Raw genomic sequence first — 27,420 nt, 5'->3', positions numbered from 1 at the left:
AAACTATGTAGAACAGTTACTAACTCAATTAACATTCTACCATTCAATTACCAAACCAACAAATCTCGCAGAATATTATCTCTTTGATTCAATTACTCTTAGAGCAATTAGCTATAAACTATTAGAGTATTATCAGAAGTTCAGAACATCAAAATGTAATAGTGAAGGTTAATTTCAAATGACTAACATCAACAAAAACATAACAAATCAAAACTGAGTGACTGCTAGAGACTAAATCATCTGTTTATGTGAATACCTTTTACTTCCCCCATATTCTACCACAAGTAACCTAGGCAGGCTTTAAAAGGCTAGACCTTCGTCACGCTGCCATCAAACTTGTTCACTTGGTTATTTGAATTCGAATTCAAAACTCAATCTTATCTCCAATATGTTAAGAGTATATTAGGGTATTTTGGTAGTAAAAAAGCTAATATATAAGTCCATGTAAAACTGTAATTTGTAACCAACTCAGTAACAATGTAGTCCTCTCATTTTTCACGTTTTCTCCCTCTCTCCCGTTCTCTCATCTTCTTCTTCCTTAGTCTCTGATTCATAGCTCAGCTTTCATGGTATCAGGAGCTCAGGTCTATCGGTGACCTAGATGTTCTTGCTTCCTCCATCTTTTGCTTCCGCGTTATCAGTTTCATTCAATTTTGATTTTCCCCAATTCCAAACCCTAACCCCAAATTTAGTTTCTCCCTCTGCCATGGATCCTTGCTCCAAGATTGAGCTTTTCGCCATCGTTGTTCTGTTCCGGAATCCTGAACTCATCGACATCAAGCTTCCATGGCCTTGTTCGGTGCGACGTCTTTTTTCGATTTGAGTGCGGACAAGCGATTCCCTCCAGCAGTCTCCACCGGAATTAGAGTGCGGATTCACGTCCATGGTTTGATACAATTACAGAGAGTTTGGTAATCTCTTTCCAATTCACTCATCTCTACTCGTTGTTCATCTGCTCTCTTGTTGCTCTGCTTCACTATACATACTGCTGATGTGCTAGTCTATTATGGGATCTTCTCTAAGTCGTTTCTGTTTCATCCGTCTACTTTGCACGTTATTATGTTGAAGTATATTAATAGAATATTTGAAGAAGAATAGAATTTTGAATTAGATGGAGAAGAATTGATTAGTTTTTGAAGTAGAAGAATTAGTTGTAAATATTTTGAAAGAAGAAGTGAGTGAAATTTGCAGAAGAAGAATTGGTTGAATTTTGAAGAAGTAGATGATTAGTTGTATATAGTTTGAAAAACAATTGAATGAATTTTTGAAGAAGAAGAGTTGAGTTGAATTTTGAAGTACTGATTGAATTTTGAAGAAGTAGATGATTAGTTGTATATAGTTTGAAGAACAATTGAATGAATTTTTGAAGAAGAAGTATTAAGTGAATGTTACAGAACAAGAATTAGTAGAATATTGAAGTTTGTTTTCTTTTTGGATGGATGGTTCTGACTCAAGTAGAAGATGTTAGCTGATTGTGTTTTGGATTGTAAGAATGGCTCTAGTGTGAAGGAAGTGCTCTCATTGGACCAGAGGGTCTCAGGTTCATCAGTGAAGTGGAGTTATGGAGGTGGAGCAGATGACAAGATTTTATCCACTGAGAAACAATGGAGCTACTGGAAACATGGTGGTGAAAATGAAATTGTTACTTGACAGGACCCGCCCCGGATTTCACCTTGAAATCCGAAGTAGCCCTGCGGGGCCCACCTTAGAAGAAATTCTATCAAAAATTTGGCGGAACTTCCCCTAAAATGGGCTACCCAAAACCTGTAGAAAGCATTTACACTTCTAAATCAAATCATCCTTATACTTCTGGAGCCACCCTGCTCCCCAACTCAACATCAATCTCCAATTCACAAAACACAAACCTCAACTTGAAAAACATAAATCCCATAGGTAATCAGAGCAATTCTAATAAAAAGGTAAATAAGGACAACCTAACTCAAAGGCAAACGCGGAAGCCATGCTGTTGACTATGCCTCAACTCCGTGTACGCCCGACCTCACTAATTCGCCTGCAAACTGGGCATTTGAAACCGAAGGGCCCAGGGGAAAGTATTGAAAAGACGTTAGTGTGAGTGGACAAAATAAGCAATTTTAAACAAAAGAGATTTTATACTTTCCCACATTTAATTTATTAAAAAAAAAAAAAAATCTCCCGATGCATGCACTGATTTAGGAAAACGAAACAAAAGGAGTTCCGCTCAAGAAAACCAACTAGCCCCGCTAGTCCCAAACAACTGAAAGGAAGGATGGAAACTCCGATACTCAACAGAATAAGACCAGCCCTGCTGGTTAAACGGAAATCAGACTAGGCCCCGCTAGTCAAGTAATGATAGGATATGGGGAAAAAATATCACCATACGGGTAATGGAGCCTCCCAGGCTCTACCTACCCTCGACTGCCACTCACACATAGATTGTGCGAGGAGGAGAACTAATAACCTCGACTTCCACTCACACATAGATTGTGTGAGGAGGAGAACATTACCTCGACTGCCACCCACGTGAGGAGGAGAATACGTCACCTCTACTGCCACTCACCAACACAAAGTAAGTGAGGAGGAGAATAAGCTACCTCAACTGCCACTCACCAACACAAAGTTGGTGAGGAGGAGACCTAATCACATGACCTGAGTATGGTGAGGAGAAACCATCGAAAACTAGTAAATCCGTAAATCCATAAGGCTTCTCCAAAATCTCTCAAGATAAAATCCATGTATTCAACGACGTGACCCCGCACGCCAAAATAGTCTCGAAATCATAAACAAATGGGCGAGAATTAATAAATCATTATAATTTCTTTAGGAAATCTCATTTCCGATAATATTCCAGAAAATCTTGAAATCATCATTAAGGCATTCCCAATGCCAAAACCCAAAAGTCGATAAATATATATAAGAAGTAAAACGATAACTCAACGGCGTGTCCCACACGCCAAAATTATTCTCGAAAAGTAAATTGATTAATAATTAGAGCATATTCAAATAAACAAATGCATGCATCATTTGCTTAAAAACAAAAGTCCACTCACAGTACTATTCCGGTGATCACGCATATGAGTTCCTTCGTCGAGCAATCGCTCGGTATGTCACCCTGTACATAATATATTCCGTGAATAATTATTGACTCGAGAATAATTTTGGCGTGTGGGACACGCCGTTGAGTTATCGTTTTACTTCTTATATATATTTATCGACTTTTGGGTTTTGGCATTGGGAATGCCTTAATGATGATTTCGAGATTTTCTGGAATATTATCGGAAATGAGATTTCCTAAAGAAATTATAATGATTTATTAATTCTCGCCCATTTGTTTATGATTTCGAGACTATTTTGGCGTGCGGGGTCACGTCGTTGAATACATGGATTTTATCTTGAGAGATTTTGGAGAAGCCTTATGGATTTACGGATTTACTGGTTTTCGATGGTTTCTCCTCACCATACGCAGGTCATGTGATTAGGTCTCCTCCTCACCAACTTTGTGTTGGTGAGTGGCAGTTGAGGTAGCTTATTCTCCTCCTCACTTACTTTGTGTTGGTGAGTGGCAGTAGAGGTGACGTATTCTCCTCCTCACGTGGGTGGCAGTCGAGGTAATGTTCTCCTCCTCACACAATCTATGTGTGAGTGGAAGTCGAGGTTATTAGTTCTCCTCCTCGCACAATCTATGTGTGAGTGGCAGTCGAGGGTAGGTAGAGCCTGGGAGGCTCCATTACCCGTATGGTGATATTTTTTCCCCATATCCTATCATTACTTGACTAGCGGGGCCTAGTCTGATTTCCGTTTAACCAGCAGGGCTGGTCTTATTCTGTTGAGTATCGGAGTTTCCATCCTTCCTTTCAGTTGTTTGGGACTAGCGGGGCTAGTTGGTTTTCTTGAGCGGAACTCCTTTTGTTTCGTTTTCCTAAATCAGTGCATGCATCGGGAGATTTTTTTTTTTTTTTAATAAATTAAATGTGGGAAAGTATAAAATCTCTTTTGTTTAAAATTGCTTATTTTGTCCACTCACACTAACGTATTTTCAATACTTTCCCCTGGGCCCTTCGGTTTCAAATGCCCAGTTTGCAGGCGAATTAGTGAGGTCGGGCGTACACGGAGTTGAGGCATAGTCAACAGCATGGCTTCCGCGTTTGCCTTTGAGTTAGGTTGTCCTTATTTACCTTTTTATTAGAATTGCTCTGATTACCTATGGGATTTATGTTTTTCAAGTTGAGGTTTGTGTTTTGTGAATTGGAGATTGATGTTGAGTTGGGGAGCAGGGTGGCTCCAGAAGTATAAGGATGATTTGATTTAGAAGTGTAAATGCTTTCTACAGGTTTTGGGTAGCCCATTTTAGGGGAAGTTCCGCCAAATTTTTGATAGAATTTCTTCTAAGGTGGGCCCCGCAGGGCTACTTCGGATTTCAAGGTGAAATCCGGGGCGGGTCCTGTCAGTTGGTATCAGAGCATTAGGTTGTCAGATTCTGTAGACTTGTTTCTATCCTGTTACCTTACCCGCTTGATGTTACACAGTACCTCCCGAGTGATGGCCCGACTGCAGCGGTTCCCCATCGTTTGCTCTTCAGTGCTGATGTATTCATTAAGTGTGTAAGGTGCATGTCTAGATGAGGTTCCTTTAGGTGCTATGCCTCTTGTACGCCGACCTCCTAGAGTTCTCGTTGCGTGGCGGATTATTCGCATATTTTGTACATTTCCCTACTGATGGTAGAGTAAGACTACTCTACAATATCGAATTGTGCTATGATGTGATTCGAGGAAATGTTGTGGTTATTTCTTCCTCGATGCCAGTAAGTTTGTTGGAGCTGGGTTTAAGGTGCGAGAACAGAGTTTGATTTCATGTTCGAGTATTTGAGACGAGCGATATAGCTTTGGGCTGTCTCTGGATACTTGGAATCAGAATTGTGGTTTGATGTGAGACTAATAGTAATAGTGGTTCTAACCTTACCGAGTTACGGAGGATGTGTCATGTAGACGTGGTTGGTGTTGTGAGAGTCATTTTGGGATGATACTTTGCAATTCACAAAGAAAACCGGATTGGAATTTTCCTTTATTTGGACACCTTGGCCTGTTGACCTGATCATAACTTGTGGACATAGTTTTGTCCAAGTGAAGGAGATTGTCCGAGATTGTGTGTTTTTGGTTATTGATTTTTGGTGAAATGGTTTATCGCAACTTCGAGGATTGATGGTAGTGATACTGTTGGGTATCCATAGTGGTTTAAGCGAATTACTATATGATACGGAGTTTGATTAGAATTCTAAATGTGGAGTCATAGGGATTGAAATGTAGTAAGTTCTTGTTGGAGTGATTGTTAGATTGATGTTGAGTTGGGGAGCAGGGTGGCTCCAGAAGTATAAGGATGATTTGATTTAGAAGTGTAAATGCTTTCTACAGGTTTTGGGTAGCCCATTTTAGGGGAAGTTCCGCCAAATTTTTGGTAGAATTTCTTCTAAGGTGGGCCCCGTAGGGCCACTTCGGATTTCAAGGTGAAATCCGGGGCGGCTCCTGTCATTACTAGCAGAACTTTTGTTGGAAATGGCTTGAGGGAAGGCCTTGTGGACAATATCAAGGAAGAAGATATAATTTCTAACTGCAAGATCAAGGCTGATATTGCACCCTGGCGTGGGTGGGAGCTACACTCTACTTTGATAGAAGCTTATGAGTACAAGTGGCTCATCATCTTTCTTTTGTCATCTCATTAAAGGGATATGGTCTTGGCAATGGAATTTCTCTTTTGATTAGGGTGAAGTTGGTTTTCTACTTGGTTCCTGAGTCTTCAAGATTTCTTTCAAGCAAGTAGTATCTCTGAAGCTGATGTCACTCCAAGATTAGTATTTTCTGATCAAAAGAGGCATGCTATGTTCTGAGTATTTACTGCCCTTGATTTTGGAGTTAATTACCCGTCCTTGTTCTGAAGAAGAGGCACCAGTTCCATCATTTGGTTATGGGGTTTTACTTTTCACATTTGCTCCAACCATATGCTTGTACCCAAGCCTATGGTTGAGGGGGGATGTTAAAAGTATATTAGGGTATTTTGGTAATTTTGGTAGTAGAAAAGCTGATATATAAGTCCATGTAAAATTGTAATTTGTAACCAACTCAATAACAATGTAGTCCTCTCATTTTTCACGTTTTCTCCCTCTCCCGTTCTCTCATCTTCTTCTTCCTGAATTCGTCTTTGATTCATAGCTCAGCTTTCACAATACACTCTATAAAAAGGAGCATAGTGCTAGAGCAAAACACACAGGAAATACATCAAAAAACAGGTGAAGCCTTGCTGCAGAGGAGAGAAGAAGTTTTCAGCAATTTTGATCGAAGCAAGGAGCCAACAAGCAGACAACACGAAGGTTAGGGCCTCTCTGATCTACCCGTGCTACTTTCTTTTTCTATGCAGCATCTCTTTTACTTGTGTCACCATGGAGCTATGGAGGTCCCCAAGCAGTCGCAATCTCATTTACGATATATGTGTATTAATGAGCGTATGACCAATTCGGTGGAATTTCTTTCTAAGCCTTGTTGAGTACCAACAAATGCTTTGCAGCAGCAAACAGAGTGTCAACGAAGCTCTATGCAGTACGAAAACAAGGCTCCATCAAAGCTCTTTCCTGCGCCCGCAGCTGCAACACATACAGGGGCTCTGTAAAGTACAAGCTGATACAACAGGAACGAAGAAAAGAAGGTAACACAATTGATTACAAACACAATTTTTAAAGCCTGGTGCAAGTTGCTACTGCTGTTGACGAAGCACGCACCTCTCTTTTCGGATGTGCCATGCCCTGTTCATGAGTCATGATCATTGTCCATGAAGCAAATAAGAAAAGAAATGGCTCCTTCCAAAAGCAAAGCAATTGGTCACTACCGAAGCTTTTCCAAGGCCCTTGACGTACCTGCACACCATCACAACCAAACAACTTTCATCTTTTCCAGCTGGATTCCTTGTTCCCTTTCCAACGCACCAATTCACTCACTGGTATCCCCAAAACGAAAAAGAATGAACCGGTGGTGACATTGCAGATTGAAGATGAGTTCCAATTACATGTGCTGATATCTAAACATTCGCAGTAGCCAACAAGAAAAGAAAACAAATTTAAAAACTTGATGAGGTGCCGCCATAGAAAAGTAAAAAAGAAGAAGAGCTTGACTGTGGTTTTCAAATCAAGTTTGAAGATTCAATGAAAGCTTGGCGGTGGTATGCTCCCTAATCAAAATTGATAGTTCAATTAAGGGTATAAGACAAAATGGCAAGGTGGAGTGCAGTAATAGTGTAATACCAAAAGCTTTGAAATAATTATCAAAAGCTTTGAATTCATGCAAGAATCTTTTGGCGGTGGCTCCAGGTTTGAACATGAAGATCACAATTAAATGAAATCAATGTGAACAAGACAATTGCAGAAATTGACAAAAGCACAAAGCAAAAAAGAGAAGAAAGTGAATGTTCTGATAACAAAACTTACTCTCAATGTCAGCAATAATCTGTGTGTCCTCCTTATGACACCTGCAAATAAGCGATAAGGGAGTTAATTTTTCTCCTTCAAATTGAGACCTGCACAAAGCTAAATCTATTCTCCATGATGGAGGAGCACCTTTGAAGCCATGAAAGAGGAGGAGAAGAAGGTGAAGCTTGGTGATCTAATTGCACTTGCAAGCAGAAAAAAATTATAAAAAAAAAAAACAAACAAAACAAACAAAAGTTTAATTAAATCATGGTCCCGGAATCAACGAAAGAAAAAAGCAAAAGTCAATAAGACAAAGCTCACGAAGACTACCTTTGCCAAAATCCAGCAAGGAAATTGCTGCAGAGTTTGTCTTTGGCCTTTCATCGAATACTTGGTGGGCATCATGTTGGCTCTACAAATGAAACAATGAGAAACAGCGATCCCACACCGTGATTCCATCGCATGTTTTGGATGACGGTGTTCCAAATTACTGCTGTGAGATGGCACCGGTTCGGCCTAACAAATGTGTTGCTGGCCTGAGGAAACACAAATAACAAATTAAGAGGTGGTCTTCTCTCGCCGAGAATTAAGACACAGCCCCATCTCCCATTTGCTTCGTGGAAGCTCCTCCGTACCCATCTCCAAGTCCATCTAATTCAGCACCAGTCTCCAAGTCCATCTCTAATTCAGATTCAGTCTTCAAGTCCATCTTCATTTCGTTTTGGTTCTGGGTTTTGTTTAAGACTGGAGCAGAACAAAATAGAAGAAGTGGCAAGGAAAAAGAAGAAGAAAGAAGTGAAAACAAAGAGAAGTGGAACGAAAAAAAAAACTAATGCAGTTCGGGACAGTTAAAAATGTTCAACTCATTCCAAATTACTTGGAAACAAAGAACATGCATCCCCGTTTCTGCATTGGTGGAGATGGCCGGAGAACCCGAGGCAGGCTAATGCCATTGTCTCAGAAATATCTCATAGGCCTTTTATGGTTGGTGGAATTCCAAGGCCTGTGAGGGCACGTGAAGCGAAACCGGAGATGTTTGAGGATCGTCCTGCAAAGCCTGGTAGAAAGATAGAGTTCCGTTGGGTGGAGACAAAGGATCCTGACTTTGAAGTGGCAAATAAATTGAAGCAGCTTGCCAAGGATCATGCTCTTGAAGTTGACATTGCGCTCAATCAACAGTTGGAGGATGAAGAGAAGCTTGCAGAGAGGAAGCAAGGAGCCCTCAAGGCGAATCATGAGAAGTATGAAACGATAAATGGCGTGATAACAGATGGAATTGCTAAGCGTTTGGCACAGCATTATCGCATTCCAGTTGCAGATGAATGGTAGACTCTTTAGGTTCTTCCTACTGTCCAGTTAAATTGACCTTATATATATAGGTGTATGAAGTTGATAGTAATTCCCTCGTCTTTTGATCCTATATTGCAGTTTCTGAAATTTGATGTCCAGAGTCGTGACTTCTTGAGTAGAAACAACACTCAAGATGAAGAAGCATATTAACTGTTTTATTTAGCTTCATAGATAGTACATTGTAAGAAAAATCCTGAAGGATTTCATGGTCCGCAATGTATTTCGACACTTTTTACCTAATATTGGCATCAGTGTTGGCCTGGCTCTATCTCTCAGCTTGAAAATCTTGCATTTCTCTTCCTAGTTGTGCTTACTGTCTTTAGGCCTCAATGAGAAGAGTTCTATGTAAGTAGAAGTAATTTATTAGTGGTCTTCTGAACCCTTTAATTTGCAATTAAAACCTGTCATAGCATTTCTTAATGGTCTGCGCACCCTCCAACGGCAATTACGCCATAAAAGGTACGGAAATTTCTCTACATATATCAAGTAAAACATGAACAAAGGGAAAAAGAAACCATTCAACTGGGGCAAATGAGACGTTGAAGATCATGAACAACAGAATAATTTTGCTGCTTAACATTTCCAAGTATGGACAACTCATGAAACAAACTAGAATCATTTAGCAAGTCTAAAATGAACAGCGAAAGGTGGATGGCTGCACAAGTAGAAGCTACCATGCCAGTATCCATTGAACTACGGTGGCACAATGGAGTCGCAGAGTAATGTTGTGTAATCAAAGACACACATAACTTTGTTTATCGGTTTCTTGCTCGTGCAAACGAACTATTTCTTGGGTCATTTTGTATACGGAATTGATTGACACAAAGCAAAGTCTAAACCCAAATAAGAAAAGAATTCACCTCTACCAATAGTTCTTTTCAAAGTAAGAAGTTTCTTCTGTGGTTGCTGTATTTCACGATGTAGTTTGTTAAACAAGGTAAAATTTGGTAAGATGTGATCGTTTTAGTTTTGTACTCCAGATTATCTTTATCTGTTTGTTCATTTTGCTTGTTAAAAATTGATAAATCCTTTAGGAAAATTCTAGTATATGTTGACTTTATCTGTTTAATTAATAACATTCATTGAAAGCCTAGATTCGTATGTATGGTGTACTGAAAGAAAACCCTAACCACATTTGTAATTGATCAAAGACAAGAATATTTAGAGAAGAAAAGGCAATAATGATTCTTTATTTATGTAGATTCAGTAAGAATACACTGAAAGAAAAACAAACTACATTCTGTTTAATAGAATGAATATTGCATGGAAACACAACTCATTATTTCAGTATTATTTCATATGATTTTCTTCACATGTAAGAGACTAGCTAGTAACCATTATTATCAACGATCGATCAATTACCCAATGACAGGGACCCTGGTAACAATGCCAGCTGTATTGACCCAAACACGAACCCTATCACACCTGAAATCTGCAGTGACAACCGATCCTTCTGGCACGATCACTGCCTCGACTGAAGAGTTTTCTCGCTCAATTGTTGCCTTTGCAACTGTTCCCTCAGCTCCCAACAGTTCAGGCCATGAATTCTTACCTGCATATATATTTTATATAAGGACTCAAAAAAATTAGTACTCGCATCAATTACTTTATAATTAAAGAAACAAAGGAACCAGATCAAGCATACATTACCTTCGCATTGATCAGACATCTTTGCGCGCTTTCTTTCAATGTAGGCTTTTACTCTCTGTAATGAATATCTCTCTCTTGGAATATGTTTGTGGTGTATTGGAAGGAAGGAAAGATTTATATTTATAGTGAATCATTGAACAAGTTGTGGTCGGTGATTATTGACTATTGCGATCTTATAATAATAATATTGGTAATCCTTGAACAGGGCTGTTTACTTTTAGACGTTGGTAATCCTTGCACGCATGCGGAAGCAAAATGGAGAATAGTAGTTTCGTGATATAAAAATGAAGAAAAATAAAACTGGTCAATTAGGAATACGGAGAAGTACGTCTATCAGTTTTATGTAAGCTTATCAACGAATCTTATTGAGTTATTGTACTACGGACGTACTTTGTTGATAGGAATTGTTCAAAAGAAATTAATTGGTAGATTTCTCATTCATTAGTTGATTTGATTTGTTTAATTAAGAAAGTCCATTTGATCAGATCAAGGAGTCAAGGAGTTCATGATAGTAGCAGCACCGTAACCTCATCAAAACCTTCTCCCTACGAAACCCATTGGAACAAAACTATGGGTGAAAGGAAAAAAGTACCACTTGCCCTCGATGTGGCAATTATATCTGATTGTACATTGGAAATCTCCAACTAGGGTGATGTGCCCCAGCTGGTAATAAGGAAGCTGTTAATGGAAGACGCGTCATCCATGTTTAATTGAAGTTTGAGACTTCTATACTTCTACATGGTACGAATTCCCCACGGTTCGAGTCATCATGGGGTAGGTACGAATTCCACCTACAATTTATGTACTAGTTTATGGACAATTAAATCTTCATTTTTTTTATCATTAATGAAATTATTACTTCAATAACCATGCATTTTACCATAATTCATGTCAATTTAACGTAAAAACAATAATTTTTGTTCTATTTTTAGTAATTACTCCACCTAAACTAATGTACTAGTTTATTGACAATTTAACAAGTGTGATAACAAATTTATTGTCACAATGGTAAATCTTTATGTTTTTATCATTAATGAAATGATTACTAAAATGACTACATATTTTACCACGACCCCAACAATTGATGTAAAAGTGCTCACTTTTGTTCTATTTGTAGTAATTACTTCAAAAACTACATCATTTACAAGATAATCATCCATTTTACAATTCTGACAACAATTGTATTGTGAACATGGTAAAATTAACAGGGAGCTAAAATTTACACACCATATTTTACATTCTACACACCCTTTATCTTTTTTTAATATTTTTAATCAATTCACGTTATTCCTCTTCCAAAACTACCCTCTCTCTCTCTCTCTCTCTCTCTCTCTCTCTCTCTCTCTCTCTCTCTCTCTCTCTCTCTCTCTCTCTCTCTTCTCTCTCTCCATCCACACGGTCCTTCCTCTTCACCGCCATCGCCCTTTACCTAACCATCTCCGTCCTCCTTCATCTCCTCCTCGCCCTCCTACGCCGCCAGGGTCGACCCGTCCCTCTCGGACCCATCGCCGCCTTCCACTCCCTCTTCATGACCCTCCTCTGCTTCACCATCTTCGCCGGCATCACACTCTCCTCCGCCGCCGAAATCAAAGAAACCAAATGGTTCTGGCGGTGCTCCAAAACCCCATTCCAGTGGCTCCTCTGTTTCCCCCTCGGGTCGGGTCTTCTAGATTACCACACTCGCTTTCGACCACCATGTTCAAGAAGAATCCTACTCCGAATGCCTCGCCGGTCACCGCTCCGACCCGGCTGCATGTTGGTGCAGCGGCGCGACTATGATGACACCGCCGCCACTCGTGGGCCCATCATCAAGATCCACGTCTCTCACGGCCCGGCCCACCACTTCTTCAACCTCCTGGCCCACTCCAGTTTCAGTACTGCGGCGATGAACTTCAGTCTCATTTGAATTGTTGTTGTTATTGGAGTTTGGAATTGTTAGGGTTTTCTGAATGGTTATGGTGATTAAATTGATTATAGTGTTCATTATAGTTATGGCTCTTGTGAAATTGGATAGGTGTTTCATTGTTTTGGAACTTCGGTGATTGATAGGGGAATTGAAGGATTGTTTCACAGAAGACCGGGGTGGAGCCGGAGGAGTAGAAGCTGTTGTTCAGGGTGAAAGAGAAGGAGGATGAGGATCATTTAGACGCGGCGGGTGTGAACGATAATTCAGGGTAATGCTCTTGCAGGAACCAAAAAGGAAAGAGAGGAGCGTCGGAGAGTTGAATGAGAGCAATGAGACGTTGAGTGATGCAAGAGGGAGGAAGGGAGGGGGGAGAGAGAGAGAGAGACAGAGACAGAGAGAGAGAGAGAGAGAGAGAGAGAGAGAGAGAGTGTTTTAGCTGTAGGGGTGATTTGGTAAAAGCAGCACAAGGGGTGTGTAGAATGTAAATAAGGGTGTGCAAATTTCAGCCCCCAATTAATATTAGACCAAAAGATATGTAAATACTCTCTATTGTAAAAAGGTTCTCCATTTGATAATTCATGTTCTCCATTTGATAAACATTGTTCAACTATCATATTTACATCTTTGACCACTCAATTACAATAACCATAATAAGTGTGGTCATAAGTCGTAATTTTAGTTCCACTTGTTTAAGTATAATGTATTTGAGAGAGATTGATGAGAGAGATGTGTTCTTATTATTGAGAATAGGAGCCCTATATATAGGGATTACAAAGTGCTAGTTCTAATGTTACAAGGAATACCAATCCGTGTAGGATTGGGAAATCTAGAACCTTCTCTCCTATTGCTACTCCTAGTTTGATAAGGCACACTAAATCGATATTCCTTCAACACTCCCTCTTGTGCCGCTTCAAACTTGGTGGTGACGCTTCATCCGTTGCCTCGTTAAAAACCTTGCCAGGTAACAAAAAACCCTGTGGGATAAAAATAACCCTGGTCGAAGGACAAAAAGAGCACAACACGTCCTTCACTCTTCGAGATCGAACATGTAGACATCATAACTCCCCCTGATGTCGATATCTCCCCTGATTGCTATAATCGTGGGAGTTCGGATAACTTTCTCAATCCGATGCTCTTCACATGTTTCTCGAATGTGGATTTAGGTAACGACTTAGTGAATAAGTCCACTACATTATCCTCTGATCGGATTTGATTCACTTCAATCTTTAGAAGTGATTGTTGTTGCTGATTATAAAAGAACTTAGGCGATATATGCTTGGTGTTGTCGCCCTTGATGAAACCTAACTTCATTTGTTCAATACAAGCTGCATTATCCTCATAAATGCATGTAGGTTCATTTATGGTAGACTTCAAACCACAACTTCCTTGAATGTGTCGAATTACAGACCTTAGCCATACACATTCACGTACAGCTTCATGTAGAGCAATAATCTCTGCATGATTTGAGGAAGTAGCAACAAGGGTCTATTTTGTAGACCTCCAAGATATCGCAGTGCTTCCCATGGTAAAGACATAACCAGTTTGGGAGCGACCTTTGTGAGGGTCAGAGAGGTACCCTGCATCAGCAAAACCCATCAAGACATCATTGTCGTTTTGATGCAGGGAGATAGGAGAACGCCGGCCACCATGAGCGGTGGCGGCGCCGGCGGCGGCAACATGGCCGGCGGCCATTCCATGGACGGGGGCGTTTTGCCTTTTGGGGTCCAATCCCAATTTTCCGTCATTCCTTTTCTCTCTGTAGGGATAGAATAGGCCCATATCAATCGTACCTCTTAGGTATCGAAAGATTGTCTTTATACCAATCCAATGGCGGCGTGTTGGCGCAGAGCTATGTCGAGCTAACAAGTTCACTGCGAATGAGATATCCGGTCTTGTGCATTGAGCTAAGTACAATAATGCGCCTATTGCACTCAAATAGGGCACCTAGGCCTCTAATGGTTCTTCGTCCTCATCCCTTGGACGAAACTGATCTTTTCCGGGCTCAAGACTACGGCCGATCATGGGAGTACTCGTAGGCTTTTCTTTATCTTCATTAAAGCGCCTTAGGATTTTCTGAGTATATGCAGACTGATGGATCAAGATTCCATCACTACGGTGCTCGAGTTCTAAACCGAGACAAAACCGTGTTTTCCCAAGATCTTTCATCTCAAATTCGGATTTCAAGTATTTAGCAGTTTCCTTCAACTCATCTAGAGTTCCAATTAGGTTCATGTCATCGACATAAACTGCTACGATTGCAAATCCGGAACTTGTTCTTTTAATGAACACGCATGGGCATATTTCATTGTTAATATATCCCTTCCCAATCAAGTAGTCACGTAGACGGTTATACCACATCCGTCCGGATTGTTTTAATCCATATAGTGAGCGTTTTAATCTTATTGAAAACGCGCTCCGTGGTTTAGAGCCACTTGATTTGGGTAATTGAAGTCCATCTGGAACCTTCATATATATCTCTGAATCTAGATCCCCATAGAGATATGCTGTAACCACATCCATAAGCTGCATGTCAAGTTTTTCGGAAACTACCAAACTGACAAGGTAGCGGAACGTTATAACGTCCATTACGGGAGAATATGTCTCCTCGTAGTCAATTCCAGGGCGTTGTGAGAAACCTTGCGCCACAAGGCGGGCTTTGTATCTAACAACCTCATTTTTCTCATTACGCTTTCTAACAAAGACCCATTTATGGCCAACAGGCTTTACATTTGGGGGTGTCTGCGTTACAGGCCCAAATACCTGTCTCTTTGTTAGTGAATCCAATTCAACCTGGATCGCATCTTTCCATTTAGGCCAATCCGCTCTTCGTTGACATTCTTCAACAGAGCGAGGTTCGATATCATCATATTCTATAATTCCTTTTGCAATATGATATGCAAATGCATCATCAATCGCCATAGAATTTCTATCCATCATCTCATGTACACTAGTGTAATTTATGGAGATCTCTCTATTCTCTGGAGTTGGTTCTAACATTGGAGCGTCCCCCAATGATGTCTTCTTGGACATAACCATAATCCGGAATATTCTTATGAGATGGATTATTTACATCGATGATTAATGGATTATTTTGTGCCGAACTCGCTTTCTTTCTTGGGCGAGAATCCATCGAACCTATGGGCCTCCCGCGTTTCTTGGCGGGAACCGTGGGCCTAGCCATAACGTCACCATCATTGAGAGATGGGACGTTGGCGCCATGCTCATGCATTCTTGAGTTGGCGTCATGTCCTCTACTTTTAGGGACATCAATCCTTGCAGGCACGTTTGCAGCAGGTATGTGTGATCTTGTCACTTTAGCGATATCAGAAAACGCATCAGGCATCGAATCTGCTACGTTCTGAAGATCGAGAATTCTCCGCACTTCAATTTCTGACTGTGTGGTTCGGGGATCAAGATGAGACAGAGTGGGGACAGACCACGACAATTCCTGTCGTTCCTGTTGAACATTTATGTTCTTATCTCCCCTTAACGACGGGAAGACTGTCTCATCGAAGTGACAATCCGCAAATCTTGCGGTAAAGAGATCGCCTGTCAAGGGTTCTAAATAGCGGACAATGGTTGGAGAATCATATCCAACATAAATGCCTAATCGTCGTTGAGGACCCATTTTGGTGCGCTGTAGCGGCGCAATAGGCACATAAACTGCATACCCAAATATGCGTAAGTGTGAGACATTAGGCTCATACCCAGTCACCATCTGGGACGCAGAAAAGGGTTGAGTGGCAGTGGGCCTCAGACGAATAAGCACAGCTGCATGCAATATTGCATAGCCCCAAGCAGAAATAGGGAGATTGGTGCGCATCACCAATGCTCGAGCAACCATTTGTAGTCGTTTAATGGTGGCTTCTGCGAGACCATTTTTGGGTATGAACATGAGGAACAGGATGTTTAACATCAATCCCAATGGACATGCAATAATCATCAAAAGTCTTTGATGTAAACTCCCCAGCATTGTCTAATCTTATAGACTTAATGGGATGATCAGGGTGGTGAGCCCGTAACTTAATTATTTGTGCTAGGAGTTTAGCAAATGCAGCGTTCCTTGTGGACAATAGCATGACATGTGACCAGCGTGTCGATGCATCAACCAATACCATAAAATATCTAAATGGTCCGCATGGTGGTTGAATAGGTCCACAAATATCACCTTGGATTCTTTGCAAGAATGGTATATTTTCTTTGGTGTCCTTTGCATAGGATGGTCTCGATCCTAACTTCGCTAAAGAGCAGGCTTTGCAAAACGAATGATGGGCTTTGGAAACAACCAATGAGGATTTTGGTTGAGCCATGAAGTCACAATGGACCTTAGAAGTAAAAATGGGAGTCAAGAGAGCAGGGGTGGCGTCAAAGCCACCCTTGGACCGCAGGGGGATGGCGGCGCCGACCGGGGATGGCCGGACTTGAGGGGGAAAGGCGCCGTGAGGTGCAGTTGCTCCTCCTTGATCCAAATTTCGAGTTTTACTTCCTTTCGTTCTGAAAAAAAGGATGTCCGTGTGAAGTCTTTAATATACGGATCATCATGTCACGACCTGGGTGTCCCAAACGGTCGTGCCAAAGCCTATACGTGTCGGAATCCCATAAATCATCTCTCATGACATGGTTGGATTCAATGACTCAAATAGTGGTTGCATACAACCCACTAGAGCGACACATAAGTTTCTCTAATACTCGTTTATGTCCGTAGTCATTAGAGGTGATGCAAAGGAACTCTTGTCCATTCTCACAATGTGTTTCCACATGAAAACCATTGGCTCTTATATCTTTGAAATAATAAAGTTCGAAAAACATGTCTACGACATGAGATAAAATAAATCGATACTTTATTAATAATATCCAATGATGACACCAAAGTTTCGTGACCATAATCTAATCCAATATAAAAATCAAATCGTAGACAAATTGTAGTCACTCTATCCGTTCAGTAATTTCAATTTAGTTGTGACCAGGTAAGGTAAGACGAGATTTTGGTGGAGCGTTGCTCACTTTTAAAACCGTTCTCTCATATCAAACCTTGCCTAGACATCACAAGTACTCTTGAGTACGCCTAGAGGGAAAGAGTTAATACAATAAGTCATTTTATTGATTTAAGGCATAATTGCCATTACATAATTCTTGGAAAAGTAAAGGACTATACTAATCAAAATCTGCAGCATCCTTGTGCAATTCTTTGTTAGATTTGAAGTCCGCTATGGTGAGATTGACGTTGGCATCATCACCATCTTCTTCTATATTTTCGGCAAAATTGGCTTCATGCTCTCTGAAGTCTCTAAATGCCTTGTAATGCGCAGCCAATTGTTTGCTTGCTTTGCATTGTTTGAACCAGTGCTTACTAGATCCACATCGATGACACATGTCATTGTGATTTCCTCCCTTTAATTGAGGTGCATTGTTTGCACTTGGGTGGCGTCCCCTATAGGAGTTGGCGCCATTCCCACGGCCTTGGGTGGTTCCTCCACGTCCTGGAGCCCCACGGCCTCCTCTCCCACGTTGCCATGAATTGCCACGTGATCGTCCTTCATTCTGACGAGTACCTTCCTTTGTAGGGCAGTTATATGGACCAGAACGTCCGTTGTGTCCCTTATTCTTAGGGTTCCGCTCCTTGCGCCCTCCTTTGGGTGCATTATTATAATTCGCCTCATGAACGCTCTTAGTTCCGATAGGCCTTGAATTATAATTTCTCACGAGGATATTATCATGCTTTTCAGCTACAGACATAATATTAATTAGCTGATGAAACCTCGTGAGCCGTCCAGTATTGAATTCAGTTCGGTATTGTTTTGATAGCAAAATAGCTGAGACGGGGAAGGTGGAGAGAGTTTTCTCAATTAGTTCTTGCTCTGTGATAGTTTGTCCACAGAACCCCAACATGGTTTTGAGGCGAAGAACTTCTGAATTATATTCAGCTACAGACTTGAAATTAGTAAATCGTAGATTGTTCCATTGAACTTTCAAGTCAGGGAGGAGGGTATCCTTTACATTACCAAAATGCTCCTCTAGCGCAACCCATAATTCTCTAGCATCCTTGATTGCCATGTACTCCAATTGGAGTGATTTATCCATGTGGCGCCTTATCCAAATAAGGGCGGTGGCATTATTCGTAGCCGTACACTCGAATAAGAGATCTGGATTTGGTGCCTGAATTACGGGTAGGATCCCTTTTGAAGTGAGATGATTCTCAACATCTGTGACCCAACTATGATATTCAGAGCCAGTTGAGTCAAGGATAGGAAAGTCAAGTCTTGACATCCTGAAATAAGAAGAATAAATATATTAGTCTCGGAGTTAAAACTTCCACGACGACTAAATATTAAGATTTCCGAGCTATGCTACCAAGAAATCGATTTCCAAGAAAATTGGATTAGACCGAAACAGTGATGTTTAAATGGTCAAAATCTATGCTCACGAACGCTCTTAGTCCGTAGCTTACGAACGCTCTTAGTTCGTTAAATCGATGCTTACGGACGCTCTTAGTCCGAAGTCTTACGAACGCTCTTAGTTCGTTAAATTACGTGAATCCCCACGATTCCGCTTTTCAAGAATCGAACCCACGTTATAAGAAAGGTGGGATGTAGAAGAAGGGAGGTTTTCAAGTCCCCAAGAAAAGAAGAAATATTTAAATTTCGAATTATAGGAACTTCAAAACTTACTCTTTTGAATACTTACTTGTTGAAAATTCGGAGCAGATTCTGTTCTGAACAGCTTGTACTTCGATTGGTGTACAGATCTCAATATAACTCCGATAAGGCTGAAATTCGGAAGTTAGATGGAATAGACAGAGACGAACAACTTTGATGAAGAAAGTTTTTCGATCTGAGCTTCCGAACTAGACGTTTAGAGGCTTGCAAGAAGACGGATGTGCACAGGAACGGGAAAAAATGCAGTGGGTGTGCGTTGGGATGCTTCGGTGGCAGCAGGCTGGAACGCAGGGCTGCAGGGAGGGGGCAGCAGGGGCTGCTGTGCAAGGTTGCAAGCGCATGGGCGCTCGGGCTGCAGCGAAGGCTCGGCTAGCTCGGGCTAGGGGCTGATTTGTGAATGAGTTTTGGTTTTCTGTTTTGTGGTTAGAGTCGTGCTGATAACGTGTTTAAGTATAATGTATTTGAGAGAGATTGATGAGAGAGATGTGTTCTTATTATTGAGAATAGGAGCCCTATATATAGGGATTACAAAGTGCTAGTTCTAATGTTACAAGGAATACCAATCCGTGTAGGATTGGGAAATCTAGAACCTTCTCTCCTATTGCTACTCCTAGTTTGATAAGGCACACTAAATCGATATTCCTTCAACACCACTAGGTTTAATTTATAATTTTGACAATATATGTTACATGTTTCTGACCAATATTACATATCAAGATAGAATGTATTGTTAATATAGTAAATTTTATTTTTTTAAATGACATAGGTCAACATTTAGGTGGATAACCTGTTAACCAGTTTAGTTAGTTTCCATTACATTAATTTATTAAAAAAAAAATAAGGGTATGGCATACATCAAGGTACCCTAAACAACCCCGAAATCCTGAAGGATTGCATGGTCTGCAATGTACTTCAGTACTTCAATATTTTCACCTAAATTGTCATCAGTGGTGGCTTGTCTCCAGCTCTCAGCTTGGGTATTATCTTGCATTTCTCTTCCTCCTAGTGCTTGCTGTCTTTAGGCCTCAACAAGTGTTCTAAACAAGTAGAAGTAATTTATTAGTGGCCTTCTTCACCCTCTAATTTGCAATTAATTAAAATCTGTAATAGCATGTCTTAATGGTCTGCACGCCCTCTAATTGGAAATTAGACCTTAAAAGTATGGGAATTTCTAACCACTGCAAGTGGCTTAGTGGTTCTTACCTAGTTGGGTGTGCTCCCCAACCTAGGTTCGAACCTCGAAGCTGTCAAAGTGGTTAGGCACTGTGCTGCAATGCACGTACAGTTGGAGCATTTCATATGCGCTGAAGGGGTTTATCTTGGGCCTAGGAAGCCTTTGAGTTCCCCTTGACAAAGTCAAAAAAAACAAAAAAAAGGGAATTTCTCTACATCAAATAAAAGAAAGTTCTTAAAATTTTCTGCAGAGTCAAACATGAACAAAAGGCAAAAGAAACCAATGAACTGCAGCAAATAAAGAGACGTTGAAGATCATGAACAACAGAATAATTGTGCTGCTTAACATTTCCAAGTATGGACAAGTTATGAAACAAATTAACTGGAATCAGTTAGCACGCAATGAACAGCATTGAACGGTATGGTGGCATAATTGACCCAAGAAAGGTGGATGGCTGCAAAACTAGAAGCTACCAGAATCCATTGAACGGTATGGTGGCATAATTGATCCAAAGTGCCCGTTGGACGTTCCTTTGCCAAGGAGTCACAAAGTAATGTTGTTTAATCGAAGACTTATCACTTGGTTTATTGGTTTCTTGCTTGTGCAAAGGAAATATTTCTTGGGTCATTGTATACGAAATTTGACCGACACCAAGGAAAGTCTAAAGCCATGCCAAAACAAAGAAGAACTAATATATGAAATCTCTTTTTAGACACCAAGGAAAGTCTAAAGCCATGCAAGTCACCTCTACCAATAGTTCTTTCCAAAGTATGAAATTTCTTCTGTGGGTGCTGTATTGCACGATGTAGTTTGTTAAACAAGGTTAAGTTTGGTAAGATGTGATCATTTTAGTTTTGTAGTTCAAATTATCTTTATCTGTTTAATTTGGACATTTTACTCATTAAAAATTGACTAATCTTTATCTGTTTGATAATATTTGTCAAAAGTGTAGATTAGAAATGTATGGTGTACTGAAAGAAAAACCCTAACCACATTTGTAATTGATCAGAAACAAGAATATTTAGAGCAGAAGAGAAGGCAATAATTCTTTATATAAATAGATTCATTAAGAATACACTGAAAGAAAAACAAACTACGTACTGTTTAATACAGTGAATATTGCGTGGAAATACAAATTATTTCCGTATTATTTCATATGATTTTCATCATCACATGTTTGAAAGAGACTAGCTAGCTAGTAACCATTATTATCAACGATCGATCAATCACCCAATGACAGGGACCCTGGTAACAATGCCATCTGTATCGACCCAAACACGAACCCTATCACACTGTCTCCGGATATTAATAGGGACAATTGTTCCTTCTAGCACGATCTCTGCCTTGACTAAAGAGTTTTCGCTCTCAATTGTTTCCTTTGCAACTGTCCCCTGAGCTCCCAACAGTTCAGGCCATGAATCCTTACCTGCAGGGGCGGAGGGAGGCAGGGGCCTACTGGGTCCCGTGCCCCAGTTTTGATTGTTAAAATGATATATACTATATTAAGTGAATAAATACGATTAAGGTTGCCTAGCCCAGTTGGTAGCAAGCAAGACTTCCCACTATGGTGGTTATGGGTTCGATCCCCACATTGCTCTTTATAGATTCTTTTTTCACTCACAGATTTTCATTATAAATTTAATATCTATTAAAAATATATACAATATTATATTATAATATACGATATTATATTATAGTATCTCTAATTTTTAAACTTTTTTCACATTATACTTAATGATTTCTATTTCCTTTGTACTTACAGTTTTCAAGTCTAATACAAATCATTAAAAAAAAATTATATTAGCACCAATAACAATTCTCAGCCAATTATTTTGTCAATTATATACATTTTTTTTTTAAATAGCTTATTGAAGTAATTTTTAAAGCTTTTTTATATAGACATAGAAATTTGATATTACGTAGAAATTTGATATTACGTTTTCGCTAGGACTCTATGAAATATTTTGTGCCCCAGTAAACTTAAATTTCTGGCTCCGCCACTGCTTACCTGCATATATTTTATACGTGGACTCAAAAAAATTAGTACTCGCATCAGTTACTTTATAATTGCAGAAACCAAGGAACCAGATCGTGCCTGAACATTACCTTCGCATTGATCTGCCATCTTTGCTTAATTTCTTTCAATCTAGACTTGGTAATCTGATGATGAATATCTTCCCATGGGTTGGAGGGAAGGAGAGATTTATATATATAGTGGATCCGTCTGGATCATTGAACAAGTTGTGGTTGGTGATTATTGACTATTTCGATCTTATAATAAGAAGTACGTGCGCGTAAGAGCTGTTTACTTTTAGAGATTGGTTATCCTTATCATAACCACGCCGAAGCAAAATGAAGAATAGTAGTTTCGTGGTATGAAAAATGAACAATTAGTATACCTTGGTCAAATAATGACAGAGAAGTCGTTCAGTTTTATTGAAGCTGGTCAACAAATTGGATTGTAGTACACACGAACTTCCTCTTCGAGATTTTAACTAAAGGAGCTAGCTTTCTTCCATGATTAACTTGTCCAAACAAGTGGAGCTATAGCTGGCCTGAATTACCAGTTAACATGAGGAGAAACAAATGAAAGCTGTGTGCAACGATTTTAATCATTACTAAAAACAGGTTGAAGGTTAAATTCTCTACGATTAACAAGCTAGAAAATGAAGGCTAACTTATGTAGGTATTTTTCATGATTCAATGGAATTAGAACTAAAGAAGAACAAACATACTAATTCATCAAACTATTCTTAATTAATCGATCATACATCTCCTTATTCAACTTAGTAACTTTGACATACCCTAAGAGACTAAATTCAACCACTTGTGGGGACCCTGGTGACGGTGCCATGTTTATCGACCCAAACTCGAACCCTATTACACCGAAAATCATGAGTGACATATGATCCTTCTTTCACGATGACAACCTTGACTAAATCATTCTCACTCTCAATTTTTGCCTCCGCCTCTGTCACCTTGGCTCCGACGAGCTCAGGCCACGAATCCTTACCTACACACCGCATTTCATACGTTCCCCTTCTGTGTTCTCGATCTCTTTAGCCAGCTGTATGTGGAATTGTGATATACATGTTAAAATAACCATATACATGCTCACAACATATGCACACAATCATAAAAGGGATTAAGGCTTACCTTCAGCAATTACTGACATGGATTCCATCTTATGCAACTGCAAACACGAACACTGAATATAGCCTTCTGTTACTTACCAACTTGCTTCTCAATGGACAGAACAATATGCAAAACGTCGGTAGTAATCAGGGACCAATTCATCTGTATATATAGGTGACTTAAACCTCAAGAAGCTTCCCATTAAAGCTATCCATATCGGTTTAGGTTTCCTAGTTAGATTCTTAATGTATCACAACTTGTAGCCTTCCTTGTAGACTAAGCAATAGATTACTATCCTTAATGAATTGATACACTATTCATTAAGTCACTAGTATTGATTTACTGTTTGTATCCATGTTAAACTAGGATTGATATTAAGCTAATCATCAATTACTTTATGATGATATGTGTTATGTCCATATTTGATCTTACAATCTCCCCCTTGGACTCACACATATCATGCTCGATGATTTGCACCAGAGAACATCAAAACCTACTTAACTTACTGAAGTGCGCGCCAGATAACAAACTTAAATCGAAAATCCATTCCAACATGGTCAGATCACAGTTACTTATGCAGAGCAAGAAACAGTATACATTTTAACAAAAATGCAGAGTTTCAAAACCACAAACACAAGCTCCTGCAATCCACATATGTCAAACCAGAAGTGATACAATATATGTTAATGTGTATCAACAAGTAAACATATATTAGGTCCTACTTTATGTTTCTAAAACCAAAAACTCAAGCAAATTTACTGAACACTGATGGCTTAAAGATATTGCTTGAACCTTAACATCATGCTTCACATGATTTAAGCCATCTGATAGCAAGTATAACTTTAAACACAAAATCGATAATTTTCAGAACATTCAACAAAAACTGCAGTAATAACCAAAATCTGAAAATACCTCAAAATTTATTAATAATAAAATCTGTCATTACAAACAAGTTGTGATAAACAAAATAAAAGATCACAACTAAAACACAAGAACTCAAAAAACCTTAGAATTTTAAATGCTCCAACTGGACTAACTCTCTACTGAACCTAAGCATCTAAATTAGCTAAAATTCCAATGCTTGCTGTATGTTTCTGGAATGCTGCTACTGACAATGCCTTAGTGAAAGGATCTGCTAGCTGTGAATTTGTGTCAATACTCAAAACAGCTATTTCACCATGCTTTACTCTTTCTCTAACACTGTAATACTTTAGATCAATATGCTTGGAATTATTTGACCTTTTACTGTTCTTGCTAAAGAAAACTGCAGCCTCATTGTCACAATAAATTACAAGTGTTCCAGCCACAATGTGACTCAATACTTTGGTCTGCATGAGAAAATTCCTAATCCAAAGTCCTTCACACACAGTTTCATATACTGCAATAAATTCAGCTTGCATAGTAGAAGTTGAAACAAGTGTTTGTTTCATGGTTTTCCAAGCAATAGCACCTCCTGCAAGCAAGAACACATATCCACAAGTGGACTTCTTGGAGTCTGGATAATTCCCTGCAAAATCCGAGTCTGAGAATCCAATGAGTTTCAGATCCTCCACTTGCCTATAAACTAGCATGTGACTTTTAGTTCTCTGCAGGTATCTCAACACTTTCTTCCCAGCTACCCAATGTTCATGGCCTGGATTAGATTGGAATCTTGAAAAAATCCCTACTGCAAAAGACAAATCCGGCCTAGTGCAGACTTGTGCATACATGAGACTTCCTACAAGTCTGGCATAAGGCTTTGACTCCATATTTTCTTTCTCAACATCACTATTGGGACTTTGCTTCTTGGTTAACTTATCTCCTTTGGACATGGGAACTTCTCCAGCTGCACACTTCTCCATACCAAATCTCTTTAAAATTTTGGTAACATAATTCTGTTGAGACAAACCAAGTAGTCTCTGTGCCCTATCTCTTTTAATCTCAATACCTAGTACATAGGATGCTTCTCCTAAGTCTTTCATGTCAAAATTCCTTGATAGAAAACTCTTGGTATCTTTAAGCAATTTAATGTTACTGCTAGCCAAAAGTATATCATCCACATAGAGTACCAGAAAAATAAAATTGTTCCCAACAGTCTTCAAATAAACACACTCATCAACAAGATTTTCTGTAAATCCAAAAGTAGAAATCACAGAATCAAATTTCTTGTACCACTGTCTAGAAGCTTGTTTTAGGCCATAAATTGATTTTCTTAACTTACACACTAAGTTTTCACTTCCAGCTCGCACAAACCCTTCTGGTTGCCTCATATAAATCACTTCATCTAGTTCACCATTCAAGAAAGCTGTTTTAACATCCATCTGGTGCAGCTCCATATCAAAATGAGCCACTAAAGCCATGATTATCCTAAACGAGTCTTTTGTAGAAACTGGAGAAAAAGTCTCAGTAAAATCAATGCCCTCCTTCTGTGTAAAACCCTTGGCAACTAATCTTGCTTTATGTCTCTCTACATTGCCATTGGCATCTCTTTTGGTTTTGAAAACCCATTTACAACCTATAGGCTTCTGGTTGGGGTCAGGTTCAACTAATTCCCAAACTGCATTTTGACTCATGGAATTAATTTCTGCTTCCATTCCTAGCTGCCATTGATGAGATTCACTACTTTCAATGGCCTGATTAAATGTAGTTGGATCATTGTCCTCTGCACAGTCCATTTCAATTTCTGCTTCTTGTAGATAAACAATGTAGTCACTCTCTTCCCCCCATAAGTTGGTTTTCTTGCTCTCTGTGATCTTCTAGGTTGAGCTACTGGAGGATTTTGAGGTTCAGTTACTTGACCAGTTACGTGGTCAGTTACTTGGTCAGTGACATGGGCAGTGACTTGACCAGGTACAGTTACTTGGGTAGTTACATGGTCAGTGACATGGGCAGTGACATGGGCAGTGACTTGATCAGGTACAGTTACATGGTCAGTGACATGGGCAGTGACATGGGCAGTGACTTGATCAGGTACAGTTACATGGTCAGTGACTTGGTCAGTTACTCGACCAGGGACAGTTACTTGGTCAGTGACATAGTCAGTTACGTGACCAGTGACATGATCAGTTACATCTTGTTCTAAAGGCAATGCTACACTTAAATTCTCATCTGACACAATTTCCTCAAAAACTGAGGTTAAATCCTCAAGGTTTGTATTGTGAACTTTTTCACTTAGAAACTTTACTTGATGTGTTTCAAAAATTCTAGGTGAATGATGAGCAGAATATAACTTATAGCCTTTAGATTTATCTGGATAACCTACAAAATAGCAACTAACAGTTTTTGGGGTCAAGTTTATTCAAGCTTGGATTATAAATCCTAGCTTCTGCATGACATCCCCAAACATGACAGTGATGAAGACTAGGTTTCCTGCCACACCAAAGCTCAAAAGCAGTATTTTCTATGGCTTTGCTAGGTGTTCTATTGCAAATATAATTTGCAGTTTTTAAAGCCTCACCCCACAGAAATTTAGGCAAACCAGTTGTACACATCATGCATCTAACCATGTTCAAAAGAGTCCTATTCTTTCTCTCTGCAACACCATTCTGTTGTGGATTATAGGGTGTTGTGTATTGAGCTTTAATTCCATTGTCTTGCAAAAACAAGGCAAATGGACCCTTTTGTTGGCCGGATTCAGTGTACTTTCCATAGAACTCTCCCCCTCTATCTGACCTTACTGTTTTGATTTTCTTTTCTAGTTGATTTTCTACCTCAGACTTAAAGATTTGAAAGGCTTTCAATGCTTGTGCCTTTTCTGAAAGTAGATAAATATAACTGTATCTAGAAAAGTCATCAATGAATGTGATAAAATACACATTCCCACAGATAGTTTGATGCCTAAATGGTCCACATATATCAGTGTGTATGAGTTCTAATAAATTTTGGCTTCTATATGCAGTCTTCTTTCTAGTATTAGTTATTTTTCCCTTAAAGCATTCAACACAGTCTGTTAGATCAGAAAAATCAAGTTCATTTAGGATGTTGTTTTTCACCAAAATTTTCAGTCTCTCTTTTGAAACATGGCCGAGTCTTCTATGCCATAAAAATGCAGACTTTTCATTTAGTTTGGTTCTTTTAACACCTATTAAAGTGTTAGTACTGTTTGTGTTATTTTCAACAAGTAAAATTTCTTGTTGAGCCA

At 39.5% G+C, this 27,420-nt stretch overlaps 2 protein-coding genes and 1 long non-coding RNA gene across 3 annotated transcripts; 1 reads left to right on the top strand and 2 right to left on the bottom strand.

Moving 5' to 3' along the window:
- Positions 1-6,093: 6,093 nt before the first annotated feature.
- Positions 6,094-7,700, bottom strand: LOC121052965. The gene is made up of 4 exons (XR_005810410.1): positions 7,577-7,700; positions 7,448-7,488; positions 6,746-7,041; positions 6,094-6,610 (listed from the first exon to the last, which is right to left on the bottom strand). It is a non-coding gene; the product is annotated as an uncharacterized LOC121052965 (long non-coding RNA).
- Positions 7,701-8,410: 710 nt separating this feature from the next.
- Positions 8,411-8,758, top strand: LOC112198682. Its single transcript, XM_024339814.1, has one exon. The coding sequence runs from the start codon at positions 8,411-8,413 to the stop codon at positions 8,756-8,758; it is 348 nt and encodes a 115-aa protein (XP_024195582.1).
- A 1,181-nt stretch (positions 8,759-9,939) lies between these two features.
- Positions 9,940-10,568, bottom strand: LOC112198326 (glu S.griseus protease inhibitor). Its single transcript, XM_024339424.2, has 2 exons — positions 10,430-10,568; positions 9,940-10,331 (listed from the first exon to the last, which is right to left on the bottom strand). The coding sequence occupies exons 1-2, from the start codon at positions 10,446-10,448 to the stop codon at positions 10,138-10,140; spliced, it is 213 nt and encodes a 70-aa protein (XP_024195192.1). The 5' UTR covers positions 10,449-10,568; the 3' UTR covers positions 9,940-10,137.
- Between the last annotated feature and the right edge of the window lie 16,852 nt (positions 10,569-27,420).

Source organism: Rosa chinensis, chromosome 4 (genome assembly GCF_002994745.2).
Source record: "Rosa chinensis cultivar Old Blush chromosome 4, RchiOBHm-V2, whole genome shotgun sequence".
Lineage (NCBI taxonomy): Eukaryota > Viridiplantae > Streptophyta > Magnoliopsida > Rosales > Rosaceae > Rosa > Rosa chinensis.
Note: the sequence above shows the minus strand (reverse complement) of the source record. Positions and strands in the feature narration are given on the sequence as shown.